We start from the raw sequence: 27988 nt of genomic DNA, 5'->3' as shown, positions 1-27988 counted from the left end.
AAGATGGAACTCAGAATTAGGTGCTTTGACCATCTGATACTTTTTTTTTTTTTGGTCATTAAAATGTGAAATGTCTTGAGAAATGACCATGGGGACATTGAAGGGATAATATTGGAAAATTAAAGCTGGCAAATGACCATTACACTGTACTTCTTTTGGTTGTACCAGTGTGTGTTGTGGCAGGATTTCATTGGTTGTAGCCAAAGAAATCCCCTCTTATCAATTGCATTGGAAGTCTTGAGCCATTAAAAATAATAAGGCTAAAACTCTAGAGCTTTTGGGCCTGGCACCCTCTCTCTCTAGTATGCCCCCAGAGTCAGAGTTCCCTCAGCACAGAAGTCCTTTATATTCTCCATCTTGAGGCATCTCTCTGAACTTGTAAACCAGTCATCTTCCAAAGTATTTAGGAAGGTCTAATAAACCCCTCGTGTTTACTCACTTAATATTCTTAAGATAAAGTGTAGTATAAAATTCAGTTTTTGATTTTTCCTCTCTTCATAGATTTGTGAAAGAAAAAAGACCTACTATATCTCCAAACTTCAATTTTCTGGGCCAGCTCCTTGACTATGAAAAGAAGATTAAGAACCAGACTGGAGCATCAGGGCCAAAGAGCAAACTCAAGCTGCTGCACCTGGAAAAGCCAAATGAACCTGTCCCTGCAGTCTTGGAGGGTGGACAGAAAAGTGAGACATCCCTCAGTCCACCCTTTGCTGACTGTGCTACCTCAGAGGCAGCAGGGCAAAGGCCTGTGCATCCTGCCAGTGCGCCCAGCCTACAGCCATCACTGTTAGAGGACAGTCCACTGGTACAGGCACTCAATGGGCTCCACCTGTCCTCTGACAAGCTGGAAGACAGCAATAAGCTCAAGCGTTCCTTCTCTCTGGATATTAAATCAGTTTCATATTCAGCCAGCATGGCAGCATCCTTACATGGTTTCTCCTCATCAGAAGATGCTTTGGAATACTACAAACCTTCAACTACTCTGGATGGGACCAACAAGCTATGCCAGTTCTCCCCAGTTCAGGAAGTGTCAGAGCAGACTCCAGAAACCAGCCCAGATAAGGAGGAAGCCCACATCCTTAAGAAGCCCCAGACCACCAGGCCTTCAGAGAGCAAGCGACTACACTCAGTAAGAACCAGCAACAGTGGCACCCAAAGGTCCTTCTTATCTCCACTGCATCGAAGTGGGAGTATGGAGGACAATTACCATACCAACTTCCTCTTCGGCCTTTCCACCAGCCAGCAACACCTCACCAAGTCTGCTGCCGGGCTGGGCCTCAAGGGCTGGCACTCAGATATCTTGGCTCCCCAGACCTCTACCCCCTCCTTGACCAATAGTTGGTATTTTGCCACAGAGTCCTCTCACTTTTACTCTGCTTCAGCCATCTATGGAGGCAATGCCAGTTATTCTGCCTACAGCTGTAGCCAGCTGCCCACTTGCAGTGACCAAGTCTATTCTGTGCGCAGACGGCAGAAGCCAAGTGACAGAGCTGACTCACGGCGGAGCTGGCACGAAGAGAGCCCCTTTGAAAAGCAGTTTAAACGTAGAAGCTGCCAAATGGAATTTGGAGAGAGCATCATGTCAGAGAACAGGTCGCGGGAAGAGCTGGGGAAAGTGGGCAGTCAGTCTAGCTTTTCAGGCAGCATGGAAATCATTGAGGTCTCCTGAGAAGAAAGACACTTGTGACTTCTATTGAGTTTTTTTTTTTTTCCACAAAAATATTCCCTGTAAATCTGAAATATATATATGTACATACATATATATTTTGGAAAATGGAGCTGTGGTGTAAAAGCAAAAGGTGGATCAACACAGTTCTCTTAGCATCTGCATTTGAGAGATGAGCTAATATTTCTCTCAAGAAAAGTGGAAGGACAGATGTTAGAATCCCCCTAACCAGAGGAACCAACTTGTATTCCGTGAATTGCACATTTATTGCTCCTACAGAAGCAACTTTGATGTCAGAGGACAAAATCCCATACCATTTTCACGTTGTGCTACAATGAGATCTCAAATATTTGTCTTTGTCCAGTCCCTTCCATAGTGCACCTTAGTGCTGAGACTGAGCCACTGGTGGGTCGGGTGGGTAGACCTCTTAGGGACAGAACCTAATGGTTAAATCCAAGAGAAATGATCCTATCCAAACTGATTCACAAATCCAAGCTCACCTGACAGCTGAGTGACATAAGCATCATTCTGCTGCATGGACCATTAGGGGCCTCGCCCAGATCTACTTTAGAACAAACCCAGTACCTCAGACAGGACAGTCGGGGCTTTCACCACTACCATGTCTGGGAGCCCGTTTTCTAGGCATTGTGAATAGGTTGGTAGCTAGTCATACTTTTCAGAACAATTTAAAACTCTCTATGCACAAAATTCCAGTTGGGCCTGGATGGAGTAGGTTGTTTTCTTCTTTTCAGCTTTATTTAAAGAAAGAGAAGAGAAACCATCTAGGATTCACCTTAGCTAGGAATCTGGCAGTATAATGATTTAAGCCAAGATTGGGAGGCTAAACAAGTCTACCTGCCTTTTATGAATCAAAGAATTGTTTAAAATGGGATTGTTAATCCTTTCATTAAAGATTAACTTGGTTTAAAGTCAAATGTGAATTGTCTGGGTTCATAGCAGAGTGACAGATCCTTCAAGTTCTCAGCCAAAGTAGATATTTTCCATTTATTTCATTGCATGGATCCAGTTTGTAAAAATGTAACAACAGGAAGAATTTTATAGGACACCACCTAGGCGGGGAACTATAGAAATATTAAGAAGGTTAAAAAAAATGCTGAGGAGAAACAGGAAACTTATTTCCTTGATGGCACATCTCCTCTTGGCATGTGATGAGGGTGGTATTTCTAAAATCTCTGCATACTTTTAAATGTACTAATAGAGTTGAGAGAGGCTTTAGGAAGCAAGGAAAACTCAGTAAAACAGTTTAGGAAGGTGAGAAGAAGGCTGTTGAATTTTGTTCAGTTGTGAGTAGAGTGGAAAGCCATAGCCAAGCTATTTTGAAAACTATCCCTGGCATGTTTTTAGTAAAACATATCAAGATGGAAAAAGACCAAGATGGTTTCTCAGTCCTTGACCTACAATCACTGTATGGAATCAATCCTGGCAGCTGAAAATAGAAGGTAATTAGAACAAGTACACAAGTGATAGTATGTATTTGCTTTTAAATTTCTTGGCTTATGTTTTATCAACTACGGTATGGTCCTCTTTTGAAGCCTTAATTCATGTCAGCAGCTTTTTTTTGGGGGGGTGGGAAGTGGGACAGGTGTTATTGTTCTTTCCTTTACTGTAAGTGTAGCTAGTTGCTGACTTATATCTCAGGTTTTTCTATGTTTGAGAAATGGATATTCCTTGGACTAGGCTGTGATTTGTTTCCTATGGTGACTGCTAAAACTAGCACAGAATAACGATTCAGAACTGACTGGCATGATCATGGGGTTTATGAGCTTCACAGACATACTGGTTATGTACAAATAATGTGCTATGATGTGGGTATAAAATGGACACAAAAGAGCATGAACTGCATAGGGAGCACATTATTACTGTACTGACAAATTTCTGTGAAATGATCTGAGTTTTTATATACGCATTTAAATCTTTTATGTAATCAGATATTCTCAAGGTTTCACAAAGTAATTTTTGGTGTGTTGTGTATACACACACCGAATGTTTAACAGTTCCCCGCTTCCAGAATCTGGTTACATCTGTCAAACATTTTTTAAGAAATGAAAGCTATAGCTCCATCGTTAAGGGTTTCAGGAGGCTTGGGGGACTCAGGTTCAATAGATCTTTGGGCAAAAATTTGCCTTGTGTCATTTAGGGTTTCTGTTGGCTATGGTCCCCCTTCCTTCCTGTAACTGTGATATAGTCATACACTACAACTGTCAGTCCTTGATCAGTTATGTCCAATAATCAGTTCTTGGAATCAAGATTACCATGCCGAAGGGGCAGCCTCCAAGGCAAGTCCTGGAGCTGCTCGGGTCTGTGGGTGATGTGGAGGCTGGTTCTCTTCAGCATGGAATCACAGGGGAACCCCTGGAGTCTACTAGGATGATACAGAATGGTGATTTTAAAGAGTTGAAATAGGCTTCTGTGTGAGAAATGCTGGAAATTGATTTAGGACATTTGTAAAGTTAGGTGGAAAGACTGTATAAATGTTTAACATGAATATAGTGTTCTTTTGGAGCAAGGCAAGCTGTTGAATGGTTAAATTGTGCATTTCTCATTTTGATGTGTCATGTATGTTAATATGATGAAATAAAATCAAAACTGGTACCTGTTTATACATAAATACGAGGAAGGACCTTTCTTTGCAGCTGTAAAATTGACAAATAGCATCATCCAAGTTGTCAAAGGAGGGTGTGGTGGAACCTGTTCTGCTATTCTCGAATAAGGTTTAGCTCAAAATAAAGTGGTGATAGTGTCAGATATATCTACTACCATTCACACGGAATACTGGATCGCTGGCTAACATATCATTGGCTGCCTTCTTTCTGTGTATACCTAAGGCACAGTACACTGTAGAAACCAAAGACTTGGTAAATATTTTGATTGATTTTGGAAGAAAAATAAAATTAATGCCTTTGTAATTATTTCAGGAAAAATGGAGGAATCAAACAGAGGATCTATTCTATCCTTGCCATGGGTACTCTAATGGCCTACCTCTCAGCCTGTGACACTGGATATGCTCATTAGTGCAGTAAAAATCATGCCTTACAGGAATGAACTATTTACCTTAATGCAGCAGATGGAATGACTAAAAAAGACTCACAAGGTAACCTCACTAAAGTGAACTGTAAAAGGTTCCTGAGTAAGTTGCAGTTGGACTTAAGAAAATTTGAAAGTAAGGAGGACTGGCCAGGGTAGGCCAATACCAGAGGTGCCTTGGTGAGGACATTGCAGGGAAAAAAATGGGTGGGATAGAAGAATAAAGGGAATGTGAAATAACTGTCTCCAGAGATGGAGGGTAGTAGAACAACAAGTGTTTGTATAAGAGGCTTCAGGTGAAAAGGCTTAGATCTTGAGAAGGCCTGAAGGTCAAGCGAACTGTTCACTCTAGGTAGAGCTAGAGGCATTTAGAGAACACACGAGCAGCTGGGAGAGGGCTGGTTTGGATCTGACACCTACAATTAGACAAAAACCAGGGGGAAATAGGGAAGGTTTCTGAGATGTGGAGACAAATATGGCCAAATTGGAGTCTTGTGTATCCATAAAGACAGTTTGTGAAGGGCAGAGTGTTCTGGGACAAGATGACAAAAAATTTTTTAGCTTCAAAATGTTCACTGGTATTTTAAATACTGTTGTCAGGTTTTGTTTTTCTGATATTAACCACTAATGTGTTAGGTCTTTTTCTTTGAATATTACTTTTCTGCTCCCAACTTTACAACTCACATATTATAAATTTATATGCACAAAGGGTGAAGGCCAGCTTCTACTGACCTAATTTACCTAATAAAACTTTGTAGTATAGTACCCTTTTTACAGTGGTCATAAATACAGATGAACAGATTGATAGACAAGCAAAATAGGCTTTTAAGAGAGAGTCAATACCTAATTTATAATTAAAAGGAAGGAAGCTTTCCTTTGGGAGCTCTGAATTTGGAGGACTAGTTTGACAACTAAAAATAAAAACCTATGTTCAATATGAACCAGTGTAACTCCACCTCATGTACAATCACAAAAATGGGAAGTTATTCTCCATGTATGTACATGTCAAAATACATTCTACTGTCATATATAACTAAGAACAAATAAAAGAAAAAAAAACTAAGGGGGAAATAGGGAAGGTCTAGATTTCTGATATGAAAAAAATGTGGCAGAATATTTAGAGTGATCCCTGAGTGTCCAAAGAGATTATTAAGACTCAGGACTATTGCTCAGACAAGAAAAATGTTCTTCATTGCTGCTAAATATTTAGTTTTTAGAACTGCAGACTTGCCAGAAGGAAAAGGTTGGTATGTCAGCTTTTCATCTCTCTAAAATAATTTAAAAATATTTTTTAGTTGTTGATAGACCTTTATTTTATCTATTTTATGTGGTGCTGAGGGTCAAACCCAGTGCCTCATACATGCTAGGAAAGCACTCTGCCACTGAGCCACAACCCCGGCTCCACCTGATGTAATTTATGAGGAGGAAAGATTTTCAGTCTGTAGTCGTTTGACCCTGTTGTTTTGGGTCTGTGGCAAGAGCATGTGGTGGAGGAGACCTGTTCACTTCATGGCATTCAGGAAGAAAAAGAGTGTGAGAAAGGCCAATGTCCCCAATAGCTCTTCAAGCACGCACCGCCAGTGATCTAATTTCCTTCTGTTAGGTTCCCACCTCCATAAAAACTCCCCCACCTCCCAATACTGCCATTTGTAGGCAAACAAGCCTTGAGCATGTGGACCTCTGGGGGACGTTTAAAATCCAAAGTATAATACAGGCTCAAGGAAACCAAATGGCTTACCAGTCGAGGCTAGAAACTTCCACCCAGATCTCTCTCACAACTCCAAGCTGACTTCCCAACCCTGGAGGATCCTGTAGTGGCCAGGTAGGTCACTGAGTGAGTACTAACCAAGAAAGACCCATCACAGTTTCTTGAAAAAAAAAAAAAAAATTCCCAGAATCTATTAGAAAAAAGTAAAATATTGAAGGGTAATATTATGGTCCCAGTCAGGGTTCAGTTACGAAAAAAACCACTAGGAATGATATAGAATATGAGGTTCAAAGGATTTGACCTGAAGCAGTTATAGAAGCTGAGAAGATAGTCTTTGTTGGCTGTTTCTGCTTCATCTGAGCACAGGAAGATTGTGAGTTGGGAAGGAATGTAAGTCCTAATGGGGGAAGAGTGTGGACAACTGAGGCCTCCAAACAATAAACTGAAGGCTCACACCTCTCACCAGAACCCAAGTTGGCAGTCTCCTTGTCTAAGCCTTCATCCTCACTGCTACAGGTGACCTGAAAGAAAAGCTAATACTTACACCTGATCTAAAATTTAGAAATACCAAAGGCGGAGTTCTACGGGAGCTGGAGGAGCTGGGGGCGAGGCTGCTGCCCACATCTAGGGGAAGGAGATGCCAGAAAACGTGCATGAGGCAGAGGCCTACATAAAGACCTGGACCAGGGACTTTCTTAACCCTGGCTCTTGGTCTCCACTTGCCTGCTTAGGGCTGTTTCTACTTCTTATTTCTTTGCTTCTTCAGTCCTTTCTTCCCCTAAGAATACCCATGACATGCAAAGTACTGCACTAAGCACTTTGCTTCATTTCCTACTCCCATAGAAATTCAACAGTACTTTGTGTTTTGTCTTTTTCTTTACAAACAAAAGGGCAGAGGCTGCATAGCCATGTCTGTATCCCTGGCACAATGTCTAGCACATGGGATAAGCTCAATTAACTGAATTGCTGAGTGAGTGATCTCCATAGACTGCTATCAAAGCCTTCATGTCCCACATGTTTACTAGGCTGATAAAAAACAGTCGGGGGGCTGGGTTGTGGCTCAGTGGTAGAGCTTTTGCCTAGCACCAGCACATGTGAGGCACTAAGTTCAATCCTCAGCACCACATAAATGTTATTTTTTTAAAAAAATTGTAAAGTGGACAGTATGCCTTTATTTCTTAAGGTGGTGCTGAGGATCAAACTCAGTGCCTCATGCATGCTAGGCAAGCGCTCTGCCACTGAGCTACAGCCTCAACCCAATAAAAGTTATTTTTTAAAAAATGATGGTTAGGGCTGAAGTTGTAGCTCAGTGGTAGAGCGCTCACCTGGCGTGGGAGGCACTGGGTTCAATCATCAGCACCACAAAAAAGCAAATAAAAATAAAGGTATTGTGTCCATGTACAACTAAAACAAATTTTTTTTAAATAATGGTTAAAACAAAAACGAGTCCTGCCTGTGATGATGTAACAGAAAGAAACCTAAACTATGCCTACATCAAGGAAACCAATAATCAATGAGACGAATCTCCAGAAGGTGGAGAAAGGGAGTCTTCATTTTCTGATGATGAAATGTAAGGGACACCACAACCTGGTAGACAACAAGAAAGGCGGTGTTTCATCAGGATAGGAAGAGGGAATTCTCAATTTAGATTTGATGTGATGGAAGTGGGATGGAAACAGTAAGAACACAAAGATCTGGATTAATTTTTTTTCATGTTTATAACCCATAACCCAGAGCCTGAGTAAAATTTCACAAGGGCATTGAAGACACATAGCTTCTTAAAAAATTTTTCTCCCTTTTCTATGTTTTCACTCCAGTAGCTACACTAGAATATATATACTGTCAATAAAAAAAACAAAAAAGAAAACAAAAAATAACTCTCCATGCAGCATTTAAAACAATTTCTAGTAATGTTCCAACTTCAGTTATCACCAAGAATCAGTTCTGTTCGTTTCACACAGGGCATTCGCATCAAGGGAAGGAGATGGGCAAAGACAGTCCATTCTGGCAGTGGCAGTCCATGCAGTGTCCACTGCAGTGAGGACCCAGACCTTGTACCAGCTTCAGGCCTTGGTCATACCACAGGACTTGGGCTCCAAATGTCCTCTGGGTTACTGGCATCTCTGCCTCCTAAAAGCAGCCTGGCAGGTGGGAACCAGCAGTGCTATAGCTTGAGCTCTCGCTCCGGCTTCATGCTGAAGGGCTCTAGCCGCTCGCTCTCAGGCAGCATGCTGTTGAGCCTTTCCATCAGCGGCACCGTCTGGTCGATGCCCATCTGTATGCGGCGGAGGATGGCAGACATTTCGTTGACTTTCTGGATCTGCTCAGCATATTTCGCATATCTTTTCTGGCGTTCCTGCATGAAGCTAAAGAGGGTTTCTACAGACAGATCCATCTATAAAAGGCAAAAAGAGGTAAAACACATTAAACTTTGTTTATCGAAGTCCACTCAGGAGGGTCAGGTGTCCAGCATGAGGCAGAGACCCACAGGTCAGTGGGAACCGATTAGCTTTATAGGAGGTGGCAGGGGATAAAAAGCCCTTCATGGACACAGGTTATCAACTGCTACACCAGAACCATCTTTCGGGGAGGGCTGTTTACACCCTGTTGAAATCCTGAGATTTCTATTGCTCTCTCTCTACAAAAAAAGAATTCTGGAAATCAGACAAGGATTTGAACCTGGCTCTACCACCTGAGTTCTATTTCACGGTCCTCATCTGCAAAAAACAGGAACTATATTCACAGGCCACACAACTACATTTCAGTCAACAAAGGGCCACATACACAACAGTGGCTCCATAAGACGACAACAGAGCTGAAAAATCCTGTTGCCCAGTGACATCAGAGTCTTGGTGAGACTGAAGAATCACACATTACTCATGTTTGTGGTAATGCTGGTGTAAACAAACCCACTGCACTGCACATACAATTATGTTCAGTACTTAATACTTGATAATAAACCACTATGTTACTGGTTTGTGGATTTATTATACTTTACAATCATTATTTTACAGTGAACTCTTCCCACTGATTAAAAAAAAAGAAAAAATAATAATGGTAAAACAGGTTTGTTTCAGAAGAAGATGCACGTTACTGCCCTGAAGAACTTCCAGTGGGACCAGAGTGGAGGTGGAAGATAGTGATAGTGGTGACCCTGTACAGGCCTAGGCTAAAATGTGTTTGTATGTCTTAAAACAAGTTTAAAAAGTAGAAATAAAAGAATTTAAAATAGAAAAAAGCTCATAGAATAAGGATATAAAGAAAATAAGGCTAGGGGATGCTTATGGATGAGCACTTGCCATGTATGAAGCTCTGGGTTCAAGTCAGCACTGCAAAAAAGAAAAGGAAGAAAGAAAATATTTTTGTATAGCTCAGTATGAGCTAGTAATATACTAGTCACAGATACTTATTACAATCATGTGCCATGCACCATGCTAGGTCCTAAGGACATAGGTATTGAGAACCAAAACTACTCACACACACACAGCTTACTGTGTATGTTAACATGACTTTTCCACTGTCTTTTTTAAATATATTGTTACTATTCCAGGAAACTCAGAAAGATAAAAGTTGCAAATAACCTTGATTCAGGAACTTCTACACTTTAAAAAACAACCATTTAAGTAAACATCTATTTCATTTCCCAATAAACAGCAAACAACTATTTATTCTCCATAACTCCTGTCTCAAACCCCAAAACTTGTGACCACATACTAAGTTCCAGTGGGTGACATGGTATGCACATGGTCATGGCAACTTCTGGGTACCTTCCTTAGAAGCTAGCTGGCCTGCAATCTTTGCTTCTCTTCTTTCAGATCCCTGTCTCCATTTTGCCGCTGCTAAAATGTGGATACAGTCTGTGAAGACCATGAGAACACCTAAGGTCACGTCCTTGGTTGATAGAGCAGTGAGGTAGAAGCAGCCTTTTGTGAGTAAGAGCAGTAGTAGGCCTGAGTGAGAAGAATAAACTCAATTTGTATAAGCCACTGTAATTTGGGCCTTTGTTAACACTAGTTGAATGAATGAGATAAAGCCCCTGACTTCAAAAAACTCAAGGTTTAATCAAACTCATCTCTAAACCTTGCCCTACATATTCATTTGCTGTCTCTGGTGATAGTACATTTCAAAGGACAGATGAAAAAAACATTATTTGTGGGTATAACTGCAGGCTTCATTAAGGTATTTAGTATCTGTTGAATGTGCTCAAACTTTTTCCACATATCTAAAATGGATGGTGTGGCCTATTTGCTCACCTGCCTGATCCGTTCCATAAATGGACCCAAATTATCAGCAAGTCAAATCCAGAAATATACAAAAAGAATTATAAGAGCAAGCTTCAAACAAAATAATTCAATAACACTGAGTTTCCTCAGAAGATCGAGGGTTGTATGTTTTCTCTCATGTAGAAGCTAGAGAGGAAAAAAGAAAAGAAAGGTGGTGGGTGAGGATCTCATGAAAATCAAAAGGAGATCAGTAGAGGAAAGGGATCAGAGGGTGGGAGAAGGGGAGGGATGGGGAAGTGATTTGGCCAAATTATATTGTTATATTATGTGCATATACAAATATGTAACAACAAATCCCATCATTATGCACAATACTGCACCAATAAAAAGTGTGGAAAGAGAAAAAAAATCATAAGTACATTGAATATCCAAAAGAATTTTGAAAAAGAAGAAAGTTTGAAGATATGTAGTATTTGATTTCAAGGCTTACTATAACATTACAATGATCATAGTAGTGTGATATTGCAGAGTCATATAGATCAATGAAACTGAACACAGAAAGTAAAGATAGATCTAACACATGATCAACTTATTTTTTTAAAAAAAAATTTTAGTTGTAGATAAATAAATAAATAAATAAAATAAAGGTATTGTGTTATTTTTATGTGATGGTGAGGACTGAACCCAGAGCCTCGCATGTGCTGGGCAAGTGCTTTACTACTGAGCTACACAGTAATTCAATAGGGAAAAAAAATTCAAAAATTTTTGCAAGGATTATTAGATATTCATATGGGGGAGAAATGAATTTGGATCTCTGCCGGGTTTCTGTTCTCACAACTAGAAGGCTCAGGGGTCACTCCAGGTAAACTGGGCTGACTGGGCTGCACGAAATAACCACACAAGAGACACAAATACCTTTTTCTTTTTTCTTTTTTTTTAATATTTATTTTTTAGTTATCGGCGGACATAACATCTTTGTTTGTGGTGCTGAGGATCGAACCTGGGCTGCACGCATGCCAGGCAAGTGCGCTACCACTTGAGCCACATCCCCAGCCCACAAATACCTTTTTCTTTGGGGTCGCTTTGACAGCTCCTCTGACCTTAAGGGTCCGCAGGAAGAGAGAGAGCGAGAGCATGTGCGCTGACGCCTTTTATTGAGGAGAAACTATTCAAATGAGGCAAGGGGTCAGGTTTCAGGGGGCTGAGTCTATCTTCATGTCCACTAACACTTCAGTAGGCCACACCCAAGGGCACAGTAAAGGGCCACACACAAGGCACTTCCATGGAAGATTCTATCCTAAACAGGGCAAGGGGTTATATTACAAAGGAACAGGTGAGCATAACTTCACCCATGGGGCTGTAGCAAGACACACCCATGCACCAGACACCGACCCTCGACCCTTGAACCCAAGAAGGGTGGGGAAGCTCTGCCACATTTCTGTGACTGAGCACCTCAGCACCCAGACGGGGAGTGTAACTCAGTTACGTAGAAGGTTGGTCTCCCACAGATCTTTATACCTCATGTCATATGCAAAATTTAATATGAAAATGGATCAAGGACCTAAATGTAGAAATTAAGAAGATAAAACTCATAGGAGAAAAATGTTTAATACCCTGGAGTAGGCAAAGATTTCTAAGGTTCAAAAAATGTTAACCATAAAAGAAAAAAAATAGTTAAATTGATCAAAATTCAAATCTCCTCTTCAGAAGATACCATTAATAAAATAAAAAAGCAAGAGACTAAGAAAATATTCCCAATACACTGATATCAGACTCATATCCAAAATGCATTTTTAAAAACCTCTCAAAATTCAATATAGGGAAAAAACAACCACAACCACCAACAATCCCTACCAAAATGGCATGAACATTTTTTTTTTTTCAGTACTAGGGATTGAATCAAGGGATGCTGAACCACTGAGCCACATCCCCACCCTTTTTTACATTTTGTTAGAGATAGGGTCTCACTGAATTGCTAAGTGCCCCACTAATCTGCTGAGGCTGACTTTGAACTGGCAATCCTCCTGACTCAGCCTCCTGAGTTGCTGGGATTATAGATGCGTGCTGCCAAGCCTGGCTGGCACGAACACTCTTAGCGGAAAGAGAGAAAAATGCTCCTAAAATTGGTGTTGAACCACAAAAGATCCTGAATTGCCAAAGCTATCCTGGAAAAGAACAAAGCTTGAAGTACCAAAATACCTGACTTCAAAACATACTATAAAGCTACAGTAACCAAAACAGCACACACAGGCTAGTGAAACAGAGTAGAGGACCCAGAGATAAAGCAACGTATTTGCAACAAACTGATTTTCAAAAGGCACCAAGAACTTACACTGGAGAAATGATAGTCTCATCTATAAATGGTGCTGGGAAAACTGGATATCCATATGCAGAAGAAACTAGACTTCCATCTCTCAAACTATACAAAAATCAACTCAAAATAGAAGAAAGATTTAAATTTAGGATCTGAAACTAGTAGACAAAAATACAGGTAAAATGTTTCAGAACATTGGTCTAGGCAAAGATTTTTTGAATATAACCTCAAAGGCACGGCAACAAAAGCAAAAATTGACAAATAGGATTATGTCAAACTAAAACACTTCTGCACAGCAAAGGAAGCAATCAGAGTAAAGAAACAACTATAGAATGACAGGAAATATTTGTAAATTATCATTCAATAACAGATTAAAATCTAGAATTTATAAGAAACTCAAACAACTCAACAACAACAAAATTTTATGAAATACAGACCAATGACTTGAATAGCCATTTCTCAAAAGAAGATACACAAATGGCCAACAAGATGCTCAACATCACTAATCATCAGGGGGATGCAAATCAAAACCATAATGAGAGATCTTCTCACCCAAATTAGAATGGCTATTAACAGAGTGATGAAAATAACAAATGCTGGAGAGGATGTGGAGAAAAAGGAATCTTCCACACTGTTGGTGAGAGTTTAAGTACAGCCATAACAGAAACAGTATGGAGGTTCCTATAGAACTACCCCACACTACACCTATATCCAAAGGAAAGAAATCAGTATGCTGAAGAGATACTTGCACTCATGTGTTTATTGTAGCACTATTCATAAGGGTCAAGATATGGAATCGCAGTCTACCAATGGATAAAGAAAATGTGAAGGGCTGGGGTTGTGGCTCAATGGTAGAGCACTTGCCTGGCATGGTTGAGGCCTTGGGTTCAATCCTCAGCACTGCATATAAATAAATAAAATTAAAAAGATCCACTTACAACTAAGAATATTTTTTAAAAAGAAAATGTGATACACACACAGAGGAATATTATTCAGTCAGAAAAAGAATGAAATTATGTCATTTGTGTCAAGATGGATGATCCTAGAGTGTGGGGAGCCACCCATGAGCTACTTGAGGGGTCTTTACTCAGTACCGAGCCATGGAAACTATCCCAGCTCTCCCGTGGGTATCAGATTGCCCAAGGCAAGAGATCTCTGTCTTCACTCTACTAGAGAGAACTCTCACAGTTCAGGAGTTGGGTGTAACCTGTTGGGAACTGGACAGCCCACCTCCTACCTTATTTGGCAAAGAACATACTATGAAAAACCTTTGATGTTCCCCCATGTAAATGAAGCAAGCACAGGCTCCATCTCTCTTTCCAGCGTGGAAGCTCGATCCCTAAGATGGAAGAGCTGTCCTGCCCCCACTTTTCAAAATTACTTCCCATATACTGTAGGGTTTTTTTCCGTCATTTTCTCTTAGCTTTTATTCTGTAGCCAGCCCACTCCACAAAGAAGGACACCAATACCGTCAGCTGCACAGGTTGCAATTGAGACTGGAGGGCACTGTTCAGTGATGTAAGCTAGGCACAGAAAGTGAATACTGTGTGATCTCACTCATTGTGGAAAACTAAGAAGTTGATCTCATAGGAGCAGAAAGTAGAATAGTGGTTACCAGAGACAGCGAAGAGTAAGGAGTGGGGGTGGGGATGGAGAAAGGGTGGTTCATAGTTAATAGAGATGCCGCTGGATAGGAGGAATAACTTCTAATGTTCTGTAAGAGCACAGTGGGATAACTATGGTTGATAACAACTAACTGTATCTCACGAAATAGCTAATAGGATTCTGAATGTTCCCAGTGCAAAGAAATGATAAATGTTTGAAACAATGGCTCTGTCAACTACTGTGATCTGATTATAGTTTATATATACTTATATTGAAATATCATTGTACTCTATAAATATATTATTATGCATCAATTAAAAGAAAATTGTAATTTTTAGAAAGAAAGAAAAAGAGAAGAAATTCCAAATTTAGGATTTCTGCAGATAACTTCCCCAGGGCCTCTGTCTCACTAAAACATTTCTGAATTATTGAATTCCTAAGTTAGAAAAAAATCAGTTTTCAGGATCTCTAAAAGGAGAATGAAGACCCTTTCCAGGAAATGGACCTATAACTGCATAGCTGAACACAGACTGGCTTCATTACCAAAAGAAAAAGATAAAAGCAAAGAAGCAGAAGGCCAGTCAAAAGCCACTGGAAACAGGATAGAGACCCAAAGAAAAGTCCTGCAGAAGATCCACTGGATCTAGCCCTTTTGGGACAGAGAAGCATATAAAAGAGGGGACTGGGATTGTAGCTCAGTGGTAGAGCACTTGCCTCATCCATGGGAGGTATGGGTTTGATCCTGAGCACCACATAAATAAATAAAACAAAGGTATTCTGTCCATCTACAACTAAAAAAAATTAATTTAAAAAAAAATAACAAAACACCAAAGCAGTCTCGGGAAAAAAAAAGAACTTCATAAATGACAAAATGTATATGAACTAAAATGGAAACTGCCTAGAAACATCTTTTATATGAAGGATGAAAAAGCAAGGTAAGAAATGTAGTAAGGGCAGAAAAAGCTGATGACATTTTGAGGCTTCCAATAGACACACTAAGGCAGGAGCTCATGGTTATGCCTCATCTCTTTTACACTCACTATCTTTAAGGCTTTTACAACCATCAGATGAGAATGGACCACTGTGCTTTTTGCTGACATGCTTTATCTTTCTTCTGAACTTTTGCTACTGAAAATCTTACAACAGTGTTACATTATTCATCCCAAAGTTTCCTGACAGAATCAACTCACACTACAAAATTACTGAAATCATTTACCTACAAGTCCTATTCTACCTCTCTCTCTCTCCTTCCAGTGCTGGGCATTGAATCCAGGGCCTCATAACATGGTAAGCTCTACCACTGAGCTACATCCTCATGTCTTTTTGATCTGTATGTTCAGTCATGAGAAGAAGTATAACCACCATTTGGTTCTACCCAAAATCATGTAAAATAAAAAGTATACATGAGTGCATATAATTTTTTAAAAGTATTTTAAAGTAAAAAAATTTTAACAAATATCTTCTCCAACAAGAGGACACTGCTTTTTTTTTAAAACTTTTTAAAATGTAACTTTTGTTACATAAAATGTTCTGATAAAAGTGATTAGAGTAGGTGTGATGCTGATTTGGGGCAAATGGGTCACGCTATGGAGGATGGTACTTTGCTTGATATCATTTTGTTTTCAAAGAAAGGTCAACTTTTCAAGATAGTGACTCATATCAGAAGGGCTCATAATTTTAAGTTTGAAAAGACATGCAACATAACAGTAAAAGCTTCATAAAGATATCACACATTTTCTAAATTCTAAAACTGTTTTTTTTTCCATTACTTCACATATTTATTACATTTTTGTGTGTAACAAAACATTTAAAATCTACTCTCAGCAATTTTCCAGACCTTACAAAACTTTATTATTAACTATAATCAACATGTTTGTATAATAGAGCTGAACTAATTACTCTTGTCTAACTGAAATTTAGATTTACCAATTGTTAATATTGGGTCTTATTTGTTTAATCTCTCTCTTGTCTCTTCTCTCTAACAAATACATATGCTTATTTATTCATTCAGTCATTCATTTATGTGCTAATACATTTGAGAACTAGTTGCAAGCCTTAAGCATTATACCAGTTTAAAAGATAGACACGTCTTGTATAAATATAATACAGTTATCACAATCATGAAATTTAACATTTATATCGTACTATTGTCTAATGCAAATTCATATTTTAATTTCATCAACTGTCCTAGTAGGAAACTTTTTGTTTGTTTGTTTATGGGTACTGGGGATTGAACCCATGGGCTCTTTATCTCTGAACTACACCCCAAGCCCCTTAATTTTTTATTTTTATTTAAAAAAATTATTTATTTTTTTAAATTAATTTTTAATTTATATGTGACAGTGGAATGCATTACAATTCTTATTACACATATGAAACTGTAAGTTATAGATATACCAGATGGTAAAAATAAAAGTAAATATAATAGCTCAAAAGGGAATTGGTAACTATGTTCCAAAGTTCATAAAATTCACATCTTTTTTATCAATAGACTTGTTTTTTTTTTTAAAGTATACCCCTACAATACTAAAGTTAAATAGAAAGGATAAGCCAGATGGGGTGATGATATGTGCCTATAGTCCCAGCTACTTTGGAGGATGATGTAGGAGGACCACTTGAGCCCAGGAATTCAAGGCCAGCCGCTGTAGCATACTGAGACCTTGTCTCAAAAAACATAAAATAAAATTTTAGAACAGTGCTACAGATGTGGCTCAGTGGTAGAACACTTAAAAAGATTGTTTATGGGTTAAATCAGTCCAAGACTGTATTTAAAAATTTGCTCATCTGGGGCTGGGGTTGTGACTCAGTGGTAGAACACTTGCCTAGCATGTATAAGGCACTGGGTTCGATTCTCAGCACCACATATAAATAAATGTCCATCAACAACTAAAATATATATTTTTTAAAAAAGTTGCTCCTCTTCGGTACCCTTAAAATAAAAAAGAAAGTAATGTTCAACTTTTAATACAATGTCTTTTGGTTACCTTAAGCCTCAAGGTCAATTTTTACTTGGTTGAAATTAATAGCTCACTTTCTCTTCATTCATTCTACATTTAAAATTTCTGTTTTCCAAGGAGATCAATTTAGAAATACAGAGTTGGGGAAAGGTAGCCATGAAGGGCCAAGGCCAACTAACCAAGGGCTTCTTGTTTTCTTTTTATGGTTCCAAGCTTTGTCTTGTGCTCAAAATATAGTAATCACACAGTGATAAATAATTTTGCTTTTGGCATGTTCCAGGCTAAAGGTATTAAATGGAAGAATTACAATTCATTCTATAGTACAGCCATCCAAATAATGATTTCTGAGGTCAATAAAGGATCGGTGGGACTTGGCCAGGATCAAATGTCTAGTTGGAGACAGGCTTATTACTGATTTTTGGCAATGTAGGCTCACCCTTCCCCCAAAATCCTTGACATGATTAATAATTTATTACCATAAAAAGGTAGACATCTTGTGATTTAATTTTAAATCTAATAATTGTGTGACCTTAGACAAATTACAAACTGAGTCTCAGCTTCTACTTTTTACAAATGGGGATAATAACACCTGTTTATGCTTTCTCACAGTAGTGTTATTAAGACTACAAATGAGGGACTGGGGTTGTGGCTCAGCAGTAGAGCTTGCCTAGTACATGCAAGGCCCCTTTGATCCTCAGCACCACATAAAAATAAATAAATAAATAAAGGTTTAAAAAAAAAGACTATAAATGATATACACAAGAATGATTTGAACACAAAACAGAGCTATAACAATGTAAGGCTATACTATAACAAATTCCACTGAATGGCCAAATATGTTTGAAGATTTATTTTTCAAGGTACTAAAATAAACTAAGAAATTCCCAAACTAGGGCTGGAGTTGTGGCTCAGTGGTAGTACGCTCGCCTAGCATGTGTGAGGCCCTGGGTTTGATCCTCAGCACCATGTAAAAAATAAATAAGTAAAATAAAGGTATTGTGTCCAACTACAACTAAAAAATAAATATTTTTTAAAAAATGAAATTCCAAATTATATGACCACAATTAAAGGAGCACTGCTTTAAAGTTTAAACGCTTCCATATCTACCTTTCTCATGAAACTCAGAAATACCAATTCTCTAATCATAAAGCAGTTAGCATAACTATACAAATTAATACTGTCCTGAGGGCAAAAGCTGAAGCTGCAATTATAGCTTAAGTCATTACTCCAAAGAAGATACACAAATAGCCAAAAAGCACAGAAAAGATTTCAACATCACTAGTCATTTGAGAAATGAACATCAAAACCACAAAGACACAACTTCACACCCATTAGGAAGGCTAAAATAGAAAGGCAAACAAATGTTAGGATGCAGAGTAACTGAAATTCTTATGTTCTGCTTGGAAGCATGTCAAATGGTATAGCCACTTTGCAGAGCAGTTCGGAAGTTTCTCAAAAAGTTAAACAGTTACTATTAGCCAGCAATCTCACTTCCAGGTTAATACCCAAGAAAACAAAAACATATTCACACAAAAACTTGTACACAAATGTTTACAGCAGCATTATTCATAACAGGCAAAAACAGAAATAACACAAATGTCCATCAACTGATGAACAAAATGTAGATGGATACAATGGATTATTATTAAGCTGCAAAAAGGAATGAGATACTGATATAAGCTACAACATAGATGAACCTTGAAAACATTATGCTAAAAGAAAGGAACCAAACACAAAAGTCCAGAGATCATATTATTACATTTATATAAAGGCTCAAGATAGGCAAATCTGTAGAGAAAGAAAGTATTGTTAGTTGCCAAGAGTTAGGGAAATGGGGCTGGGGTTGTGGCTTAGTGGTAGCGTGCTTGCCTTGCATGTGTGGGGCACTGGGTTCAATCCTCAGCACCACATAAATAAATAAAATAATAAAATAATGGTATTGTGTCCATCTACAACTAAAAAAAAATTAAAAAAACAAGAGTTAGGGAAATGGAGGTATAGGGAGTGAATGCTAATGTGCACAAGGCTTGTTTTGGGGGTGATGAACAGCTTTTGATATTAGTGGTATTACATGCACAACCTTTCTATTACACTAAAAACCACTGAACTACACACTATAAAAGAGTGAATTATGAGAATTATGCCTCAATTTAAAAAGAAATAAACAAACATACTCAAGTATCTTTATTTCCTTCTTCCATATCTACAAACACACAAGTAGCAGTATCATAGTTGTTCCTTAAATCTGACTTGGCCTCAGAACCTGTCCTGGCACTGGACCCCAGATGGTCACTTTCAAGTGATCAGAGTTCACAAAGATGATGAAACCTATTGGGCACTGAATGAAATACACTGTATAAGTGGCTGTCAAACAAAATGATGAAGGCAAGTAGAACATTTTTAACTATAAAGGAAGGTGGTAGCTGAGTCTACTAGAGGAATAGCCCAAGGTAAAAGGTTGTTTTCATTCAATCCTGAATCTTCACATTCACAATACCATGCATCAACTGCAAAAGGAAGCATGACACATCACTTCTCAGCAATCTCCTGAAACTGTCCTTGCTTGTTCTTAAACTGACTTCATTCTAGCCACATTCTTCTTAAAATTGCATATATTTAAGGTGTACATGGTGTTTTGATCTATATATGTAGTAATAGGATTATTATAGTTAATTAACATATCCATTCTTTTACATGGTTACCATTTTATGTTTCTGATTAGAAAGAACTTCTTCAAGATTTTCTGTTCACTCTACAAACACAGCACACATATTTAATTACTCCAGCTTTCATCCATCAGCTATCTCTACTTCAGAAAACAGGATTTCCCCTGCCACCAAAGTTGGGCACATTCTATCCCACACTCCATCTAACCTCATGGTACCTTCATCATATGACCTCTAATGGAGACACAGACAGACTATAAAGGCTACTAGGCCTTTCAGAGCCTTTCAGAGTCACTATGTGTTTTCTGGCTTTCTGACCCTCCTCCAGATCATCATCCCCACAGAGGATGGATTTGTGAGATCTCTATAGGAATCTTTTCTCGATGCCTTTCTCTTGTACAATGACAACAGGCAGATGTTTTCATTAATTACACCACAGGCTGAATGGCATCAATTACCACATACTAGACATTTTGAAGTGATCTTATTCCTGAACACAACAGATTTTTTTCATCATTTATAGAATACTTTATTAGTTTCTGTAATCAAACCCACACAGACAAACGTTACATATTTAATATAGTGTATTACCCCTGTACAAATGAAAAAAATTAAGTTTAACGTTTCTAGACCAATATGGTTGTTAATTTCTGTACAATGACAAATCAACATGGTAAACTGGGATAATTTTTCCAAAGTTGACAGCACAGCTAAAGTGTCCAAAAATTTAAATTATATATATATGTGTGTGTGTGTGTATTTATATTAAAAGACCAACAATAGCAGTATGTCATGCATCAATAGCATCAACAGCTTTTCCAAGTTCTGCAGTCATCTAAACAAAATTATAGAGACATGTAGCATACTCCATTAAAAGGGGGGGGGAGTGGAGGTAAAAAAAAATAAAAATAAAAACAAAACAAAACCCAAGAAAACAGTAAAATTCTGTCACTGTTGGGATACCTGGCACCATTTTTTTTTTTTTTTTTTAGCTTCTCAATCATCACCTGAAAAGAAAACATTCTAGAGTAACATCATTAAAAACAGCTCTGATAAAGCACGGTCAGTACTGCATATCATAAAGCAGGTACAAGAGGTTTTACACTCACAGTACGGTCCTAAATATATAATACTAGAGGATACAATTAAAAAGGCAATTATTTGAGACTTGATTCCCCTTTTCCAGCAGAGGGCCCAAAGGACAGTAAGGCACAGGTCTGTAAAGAGATGTACTTCCTTAGGATTTCCTTTCATTGGCAGCAGAGTTCCAAGTACTCACCCTCTTCAGTAAAACATCGACTAAAAACCATTAAAAAAAAAAAAAGGAGGAAAAAGAGTGAAACAAAACTACCTTTGGCTCCATACAAAGGTGACCAAGTGGAGGCAAGCAAGACTCAACCTAACTAGCATTTTACCAAATCTATCATGTTTGAATGGTGAGCACTCCATGGAAAAAAGGAGATGCTTCAGATCACAATCAACACAGAGCAGCATTTCAAACAGAGGCAGTTGCCAAACACTGCTCATTCACATATGCTCAAGAATTCTGATGTCAGTGTTTAATAATTTGCTCACTCATTCAGGAAGAAGGGGATGGACACAATAGTTTTGAAGACAAGAGTTCTGAATAGCCTACTAAAGATGAGGTTTGTACCACATAGCTACTATTGGCAATGAAGATAAAACTCAAAGCCATGCTTTTCCACCAGACCCCTGCCTGTGTTTTCTACAGAGCTAATTAATTCAAATGCCAATTCACTTAAATTAAACACATACCCTGTTGAGCAAAAGCATTTAATACCTTTTCAAATCCTTAACAGAGCTGGGCGCAGTAGCAAATGCCTGTAATCCCAGCAGCATGGGAGGCTGAGTGGCAGGAGGATCAAGAATTCAAAGTCAGCCTAAGGAAGGCATTAAACAATCAGTGAGACCTTGTCTCTTAAAAAAAAAAAAAAAAAAAAAAAAAACCTTAACAATGAATTCATATGGCAAGTTTTAATGTTTTCAGGTGGAGTGGAAAGAAAGTGAACCATCAACCTTTATATTTTTAGTAACAAAAGTAACAAATCACCAGATGTAGTATGGACCTTTAGAAAACAAAAACTAGGAATACACCAAAGTAAATAAACTATTTGTTAGCAGATAAGCTTGAAAAACATTTTCACCAACAAAGTCTGTTTGTACTTTTTATATTCTGACACTTCACGTATACAATTTATAATCCTTCACCCTACCATTTAGAACAAATTTTGTTAGAACAAAAAATTTTTAGAGCTGCAAGGGTCTTGAGAGATCTTTGAATCCTACCTCCTGTTTTGACAGATGAAGCCTGCTCCAGAGTAACTAAGCAATTTGCCTAAATTTACACAGTTGGTCCTGAGAGAGTTAGGACTAGACTTCAGATCTCTTGATTTCAAGAGCCACCACCTCACGTTACTGTCAACTGTCTGAAGCCACTGAAGTCTGCTAGTGACATTTCCTTTTTTCATAGTTCTATCTCACTCAATGAATTATAACTACATGTGAAAACTGGAATCTAAAATGAAGTATTTCAAGAAACCATTTCTGGCCACAAGGAAAATAAAAATCTATGATAAATCGACATCAAAAGTCAAATGAGGGCTGGGGATGTGGCTCAAGTGGTAGCGCGCCTACCTGGCATGCGCGAGGCACGGGTTCGATCCTCAACACCATATAAAAATAAAATAAAGATATTGTGTCCACCTAAAACTAAAAAGATAGATATTTTTTTAAAAAAAGATCTTTAAAAAAAAGTCAAATGATAAGATAAAATCAAACCAAACATCTCCATGTCTATTAGGAATATGAACCTGCTCAGGTGAACCTAGATCTGCAATTAGAAAGCTACCAATCAAAATTGTGTGCACGTCTACTTCCTTCTGTATGATATAGCCTTCTCCAGCTCCTTTTACTTTCCATTTCCTGTTGCACAGGATAAACAATGAGCAGACTGTTGCCAATGTTTCCATTACACGCAGTCTGAGTGGCATCTATTACCACATACTGGACATTTTGAAGTAACTGGTTCTTTTGTTCAAATAATGTATCTAAACATCTCAGTAAAGGAAAAAAATATTCAGATCTTCAAGAGAATTAAGAGATGAGATATCAGAAACTCAGGAATCTGAACTGCCTTACTTTGTTCCAATAATTATTATGACTTGCCCAACTTCCTCATGCCTTCTTACTCTTGGCAATATGCCAACATAAGAAAAGAAACCTTAAAACCTTTAATTAATTCCCCAAATGAAATGTGAAAATCAGGCAAATTATACCCCAACCCCTACCTCATAAAGGGTTCAAAAATGATACCGAAAGGCAGAAGATCAGGAAAAGTAAAAATAAAAAATTGAGGGCAAAAATCTCACTCCTCAGTCTTCCTTAGGAGAGCTTTCCTTGGATGAAAGACTGTAGTCAAGATCTAGAGTTCAGAGACTGAGTTATTTTGGGATATGGGAAGAAAGTATTACTGAAACTGCATTTTAATTGTGCCACTAATACTCAGACTTCACACAAATAACATTTTGCGATCCCTTATCAGTCTTGCTGAGTTTGAAATAAATGATTTTTACTCAAAAAAAAAAAAAAAAAAAAAAAAACACACCTTTTTTCTATATAGTTCCTTAGAGTCCTGCAGAGTACTTTCACATTTGTTATTTCCTTTGCTCTGGGCTGCAGTGTGGCTGTCATGGGCAATTTCCAGTAATGACTTGATCTGACCTGAGACAAATGATAAGCTCTCTCTAATCATATATAGAAGGGTAACTATGGAGTTTTGACAAGATGTCGACTAAAGTCTTATAAAATTTTAGTGTGTAGTTTATTAGAATAGGCAGAAGAAAGTTAACTATTGCATTGCCTCAAGCTTTGAGGACACAGCCTGCAGGAGTCTGAAAAAATTATGAGTTGTTTTTAAGGAGTATAGATCTGTATGTGTCCTCCAGCTAACAACAGAAACAAGTAAATAAGATTTTAGTTATCCAGATGAATATGAGCAGATTGATAATAAATATGATCTTGGGTATGTGATTGTCACAGGTTAACAGTCATAAGGAGTTTCTTGACTAGCTCTGTACTAGCCTACTGAGGTCTTTAAAAAAATTATATATGTTGTTGTTGTTGTGGTTGGGCACAATACCTTTTTTTTAAAAAGAATTTATTTTTATGTGGTGCTGAGAATCGAACCCAGGGCCTCACATGTTCTAGGAAAGCACTCTACCGCTGAGCCACAACCCCAGCCTCTAGCCATAGGTCTTTATGTTAAAAATTCCTTTCTAAGAAGGCCTTCCCAGACCACTGTATCTATAATTTCTATCCCACTGACATTTCACATTCCTTTTCTCACTTTATTTTTTCATTCTTAGCACTTACCACCATCTTACATGCTATTTTGCTTCTTTACCTGTTTCCCCACTGGAATATAAGATCTATGAAGGATGGATTCTGTTTTCTTTAGTGATTACTCCTTGATACCAACAACACAGGCTGGCATCGAGCTGACTTTAACAAATGAAAGGAACACGTGAAGGCACACATATATATATAAAGTTCTGAGAAGCAAATTCTATCTCAGTAAATCATAAGTATGCATACAAAAATACAAAATAAGGCTCTTACATTGTGAGAAAAAAACAACAATATTCCAAGTTGGAAAAAAAAAGTAAAACAGGTTCAAGATAGAGATTTCGTAAAATACAGAAAAATAGAAAGCAGCAGGCAAAAAGAAATATCACTGATTATATCATCACTGAAGTGTAACCACAATTAATTAGCTGTCATGTTTCCTTATGAATCTTTTAAGAATATCTAACAGTTGAAATCATATTAAGGGCTGGGGATGTGGCTCAAGCAGTAGCACGCTTGCCTGGCGTGCGTGCGGCTTGGGTTCGATCCTCAGCACCACATACAAACAAAGATGTTGTGTCCGCCGAAAATTAAAAAATAAATATTAAAAAATTCTCTCTCTCTCTCTCTTTAAAAAAAAAGAAATCATATTAAGTATATAGTGTTAAGTCCTGGTTTTGTTCACTTGTAGTTGAAAACATAATCTTCTTAATGTTCCTTGGTTTTCATTGGCAAGAAAACTTAAACCAAGTAAAATTTACCATGGAACTTTGCAAAGCCCTTCTAAATCTCAAAGTTGGGCTACAGGTGCATTTTAGTTCAAAGATGACACAGATGTCCAAAATGTTGCTCAAAATTTAGTATAACCACGGGGACACATGTACATTTTCCAGCTTCTGGGTTTAGCTGTGGTTACATAATTGAACTTTGGCCAAAGTGATATTCAGCACTTACAGGTTCACTTCACAAGACGCTCTCATCCATGCTATTCCACTCTTTTCTGCCAATTGAATGCTATCAGTAATGTGGTCCTTGGAGATGACAGAGCTATAATATGGGAGGAATATGAATTTCTGAACTCAATGGATGAGAGTTACCCACTAACTAGAAACATCTACCTTGAACATGAGCAAGGAACAAACTTCTATTGCATTTGATCCATTACACATCTCTGAATCTATTTACAGCTGCAGTTTAGTCTACTCTGCCTACTGCAACCCTCAAGATCTTTATTTTCTCTAACAAAATGAGAAAGCTTACTAGTTAATAAAATAAAGTAACTGAATAATCTATTAAGTTGCTCATTTAACGAATATTTATTGTTTCCAGACACTGTTCTAGGTATTGCAACTGTGTTAGCTTTCTAATATTATAACAAAATAAGATAATTGACTTATAAAAAGTAAAAGTTTATTTTGGCTCACAATTTTGAGGGTTCCAGCCCACAATTGTCTGGGCCTATTGTGAGGTAACACATTATGGTAGGTGCCTGTGGCAAGGTAAAACCATTAACTTGATAGCCAGAACATGAAAGGGAAACACTAAACAAGTGAGGGGACACTCAAGATCCAATTTATAGCAGAAGCAATATCTAAACTTCCTTATTATTTTTTCACTAAAGACTTATAGGACAGGGAATATCTTTTCCCAGTCCTAGTACCATTTATATATCCCAGGTGCCCTAAATACTGCCAACCTGCTGGTTTATAACTACAGGCACTCTGAGGTTCTTCACAAGAGAGGACCTCCAACACTGCTCACTCAGGCAGACTAGAAATGAATGGGGACAGGGAGGACAAGGGTTCCAGTGTCTGGCACATGTGGCTAGTACTAGTAGGGCAGGCAGAGCTAGCTATCCAGGGGCATATTTAGGGGAGGTAAACTAGGGTAAAATGTAGCTGTTCACACATGGCTCATATGTCAGTGTCCCGAATGTGAATGGAGTTAAATCTCAGAGCAGTCAAATAACTGGGCTTTGCTCATGCTTACCAAAAAACACAAGCCGAATTTTCCTATTAGCAAGTAATAAACTAGACTTGGCTCTCTTCCAGGATTTATTTCTTTTGGCGTGATAGCACTGGTATAAAATAAGTATGGGACCAGATCCAAGGAAGAACTACACAGCATACCTTACCACCAGGTGAACCAGAATAAGACAAATCTATCTACATTTCCTGCCACCCCAGGGACCAGCTATATTTCTTACTGAAAACAAAGGTTGCCCAAAGGACAAAATGGGGGAGGGTTATAATTATTTTGCCTAATCTCAACCTGAAATTTATACCACAGTAACTTTTAGGACAGAAAGGGATCAGAAATTTTCTTAAAATGTCTTGTTTCTGCAAAAAGACAGATATCTCAATGTTATTGACAAAACTTTTAGTTTTAAAATAAGCACTTCTGCTTCATTTTATAATTTCAGATCAAGAAAGCAGCAAATAATGCCAGAATACGTTTAAAAGCAGCAACAGGAATTACCAATGTTGTTATTTAAAGGAGATTCAGGCTGGATCTGGTGGCATGTGCCTATAATTTCAGAAACTTGGAAGGCTGAGACAGGAGGATCACAAGTTCAAGGACAGCCTGAGCAACTTATTAGCAAGGCCCTCAGCAACTTAATGATACCCTGTCTTAAAACAAAAACAGGGATGGAGATGTAGCTTAGTGGTAGTCTACCCCGTATTCCATCCCTAGTACTGCAAAAAAATATATTTAGTTCAAAGGGACAGGCAGACAATAAGTGTCATCTGGCCAATAGCTGTTCTACAATGGGGACAAACCATTTAACCTTGATCAATCTCTACCCTGGGAGGAAACAGTACACAAAATCAGGTCAAATACTGGGAAAATGTTTTCAGCTAGATCTTTGCCTTACAGTACTGTCAACAGAAAGCAAATCCCTACCCAGCCCTGGATACTGGTCCAAAAACTGCAGCTCTTGTGCATTCCTTCAAACACTGGTTGAATGCCTATTAGTGAAAAAAAGGAGCTGGGTAAAAAAGAGTAACTGAAAATCAAACAAAGAATTCAAAGAAGGAGAACATAAGTATAGATTGACTATCCCTTAAAGAAATGCTTGGGGCCAGAAGTGTTTCAGACTTTAGATTTTTTTGGATTTGGGAATATTTACATACACTTTACCATTTGAGTATCCCTAATCTGATAATTTGAAATCCTAAATGTTCCAAAATCTTAAACTATTTTGACTAATAGATTGTCAATGCTCAAAAAGTTTTGAATTTTAGAGAATCTTGGATTTTGGGTCGTCGAATTGGGGATATTCAACCTATGGTACAGTACTGTGGAAGAGCATTCAGAAGACTTGTCTTGTTATATCGTTTTTTTTTTTTTGAGGGGAGGGGGCCAGGATTGAACTCAGGGACACTCAACCACTGAACTACACCCCTAGCCCTATTTAGTATTTTATTTCGAGACAGGG

At 38.1% G+C, this 27988-nt stretch overlaps 2 protein-coding genes across 9 annotated transcripts in view; one reads left to right on the top strand and one right to left on the bottom strand.

The window, feature by feature from the left end:
- The window catches only part of Dusp16 (dual specificity phosphatase 16), a 104702-nt gene extending 100407 nt beyond the window's left edge, over positions 1-4295 (top strand). For all 5 annotated transcript variants that reach the window (XM_046436264.2, XM_046436260.2, XM_046436261.2 and 2 more), the window contains one exon: positions 502-4295. In XM_046436264.2, the coding sequence (XP_046292220.1) occupies positions 502-1669 (1168 nt within the window). In that variant the 3' untranslated portion in view covers positions 1670-4295. The remainder of the gene's footprint in view (positions 1-501) is intronic.
- Positions 1-27988, bottom strand: part of Borcs5 (BLOC-1 related complex subunit 5) — a 118062-nt gene that overhangs the window by 14106 nt on the left and 75968 nt on the right. For 2 of the 4 annotated variants that reach the window (XM_046436268.2, XM_046436267.1), the window contains exon 4: positions 8119-8814. The exons of 1 other annotated variant lie outside the window; for it this stretch is intronic. In XM_046436268.2, coding sequence (XP_046292224.1) covers positions 8584-8814 — 231 coding nt within the window. In that variant the 3' untranslated portion in view covers positions 8119-8583. Of the gene's footprint in view, positions 1-8118; positions 8815-10672; positions 10829-27988 lie in introns of those variants that run through there. One more of the 4 variants, XM_046436270.2, reaches the window with a different exon arrangement.

The sequence above is a fragment of the Marmota monax genome, unplaced genomic scaffold, assembly GCF_021218885.2.
Source record: "Marmota monax isolate L192 unplaced genomic scaffold, Marmota_monax_Labrador192_F-V1.1 WCK01_AAM20220418_F8-fsc00012, whole genome shotgun sequence".
NCBI classification, from domain to species: domain Eukaryota; kingdom Metazoa; phylum Chordata; class Mammalia; order Rodentia; family Sciuridae; genus Marmota; species Marmota monax.
This window is presented reverse-complemented; position numbering and strand designations above follow the sequence as displayed.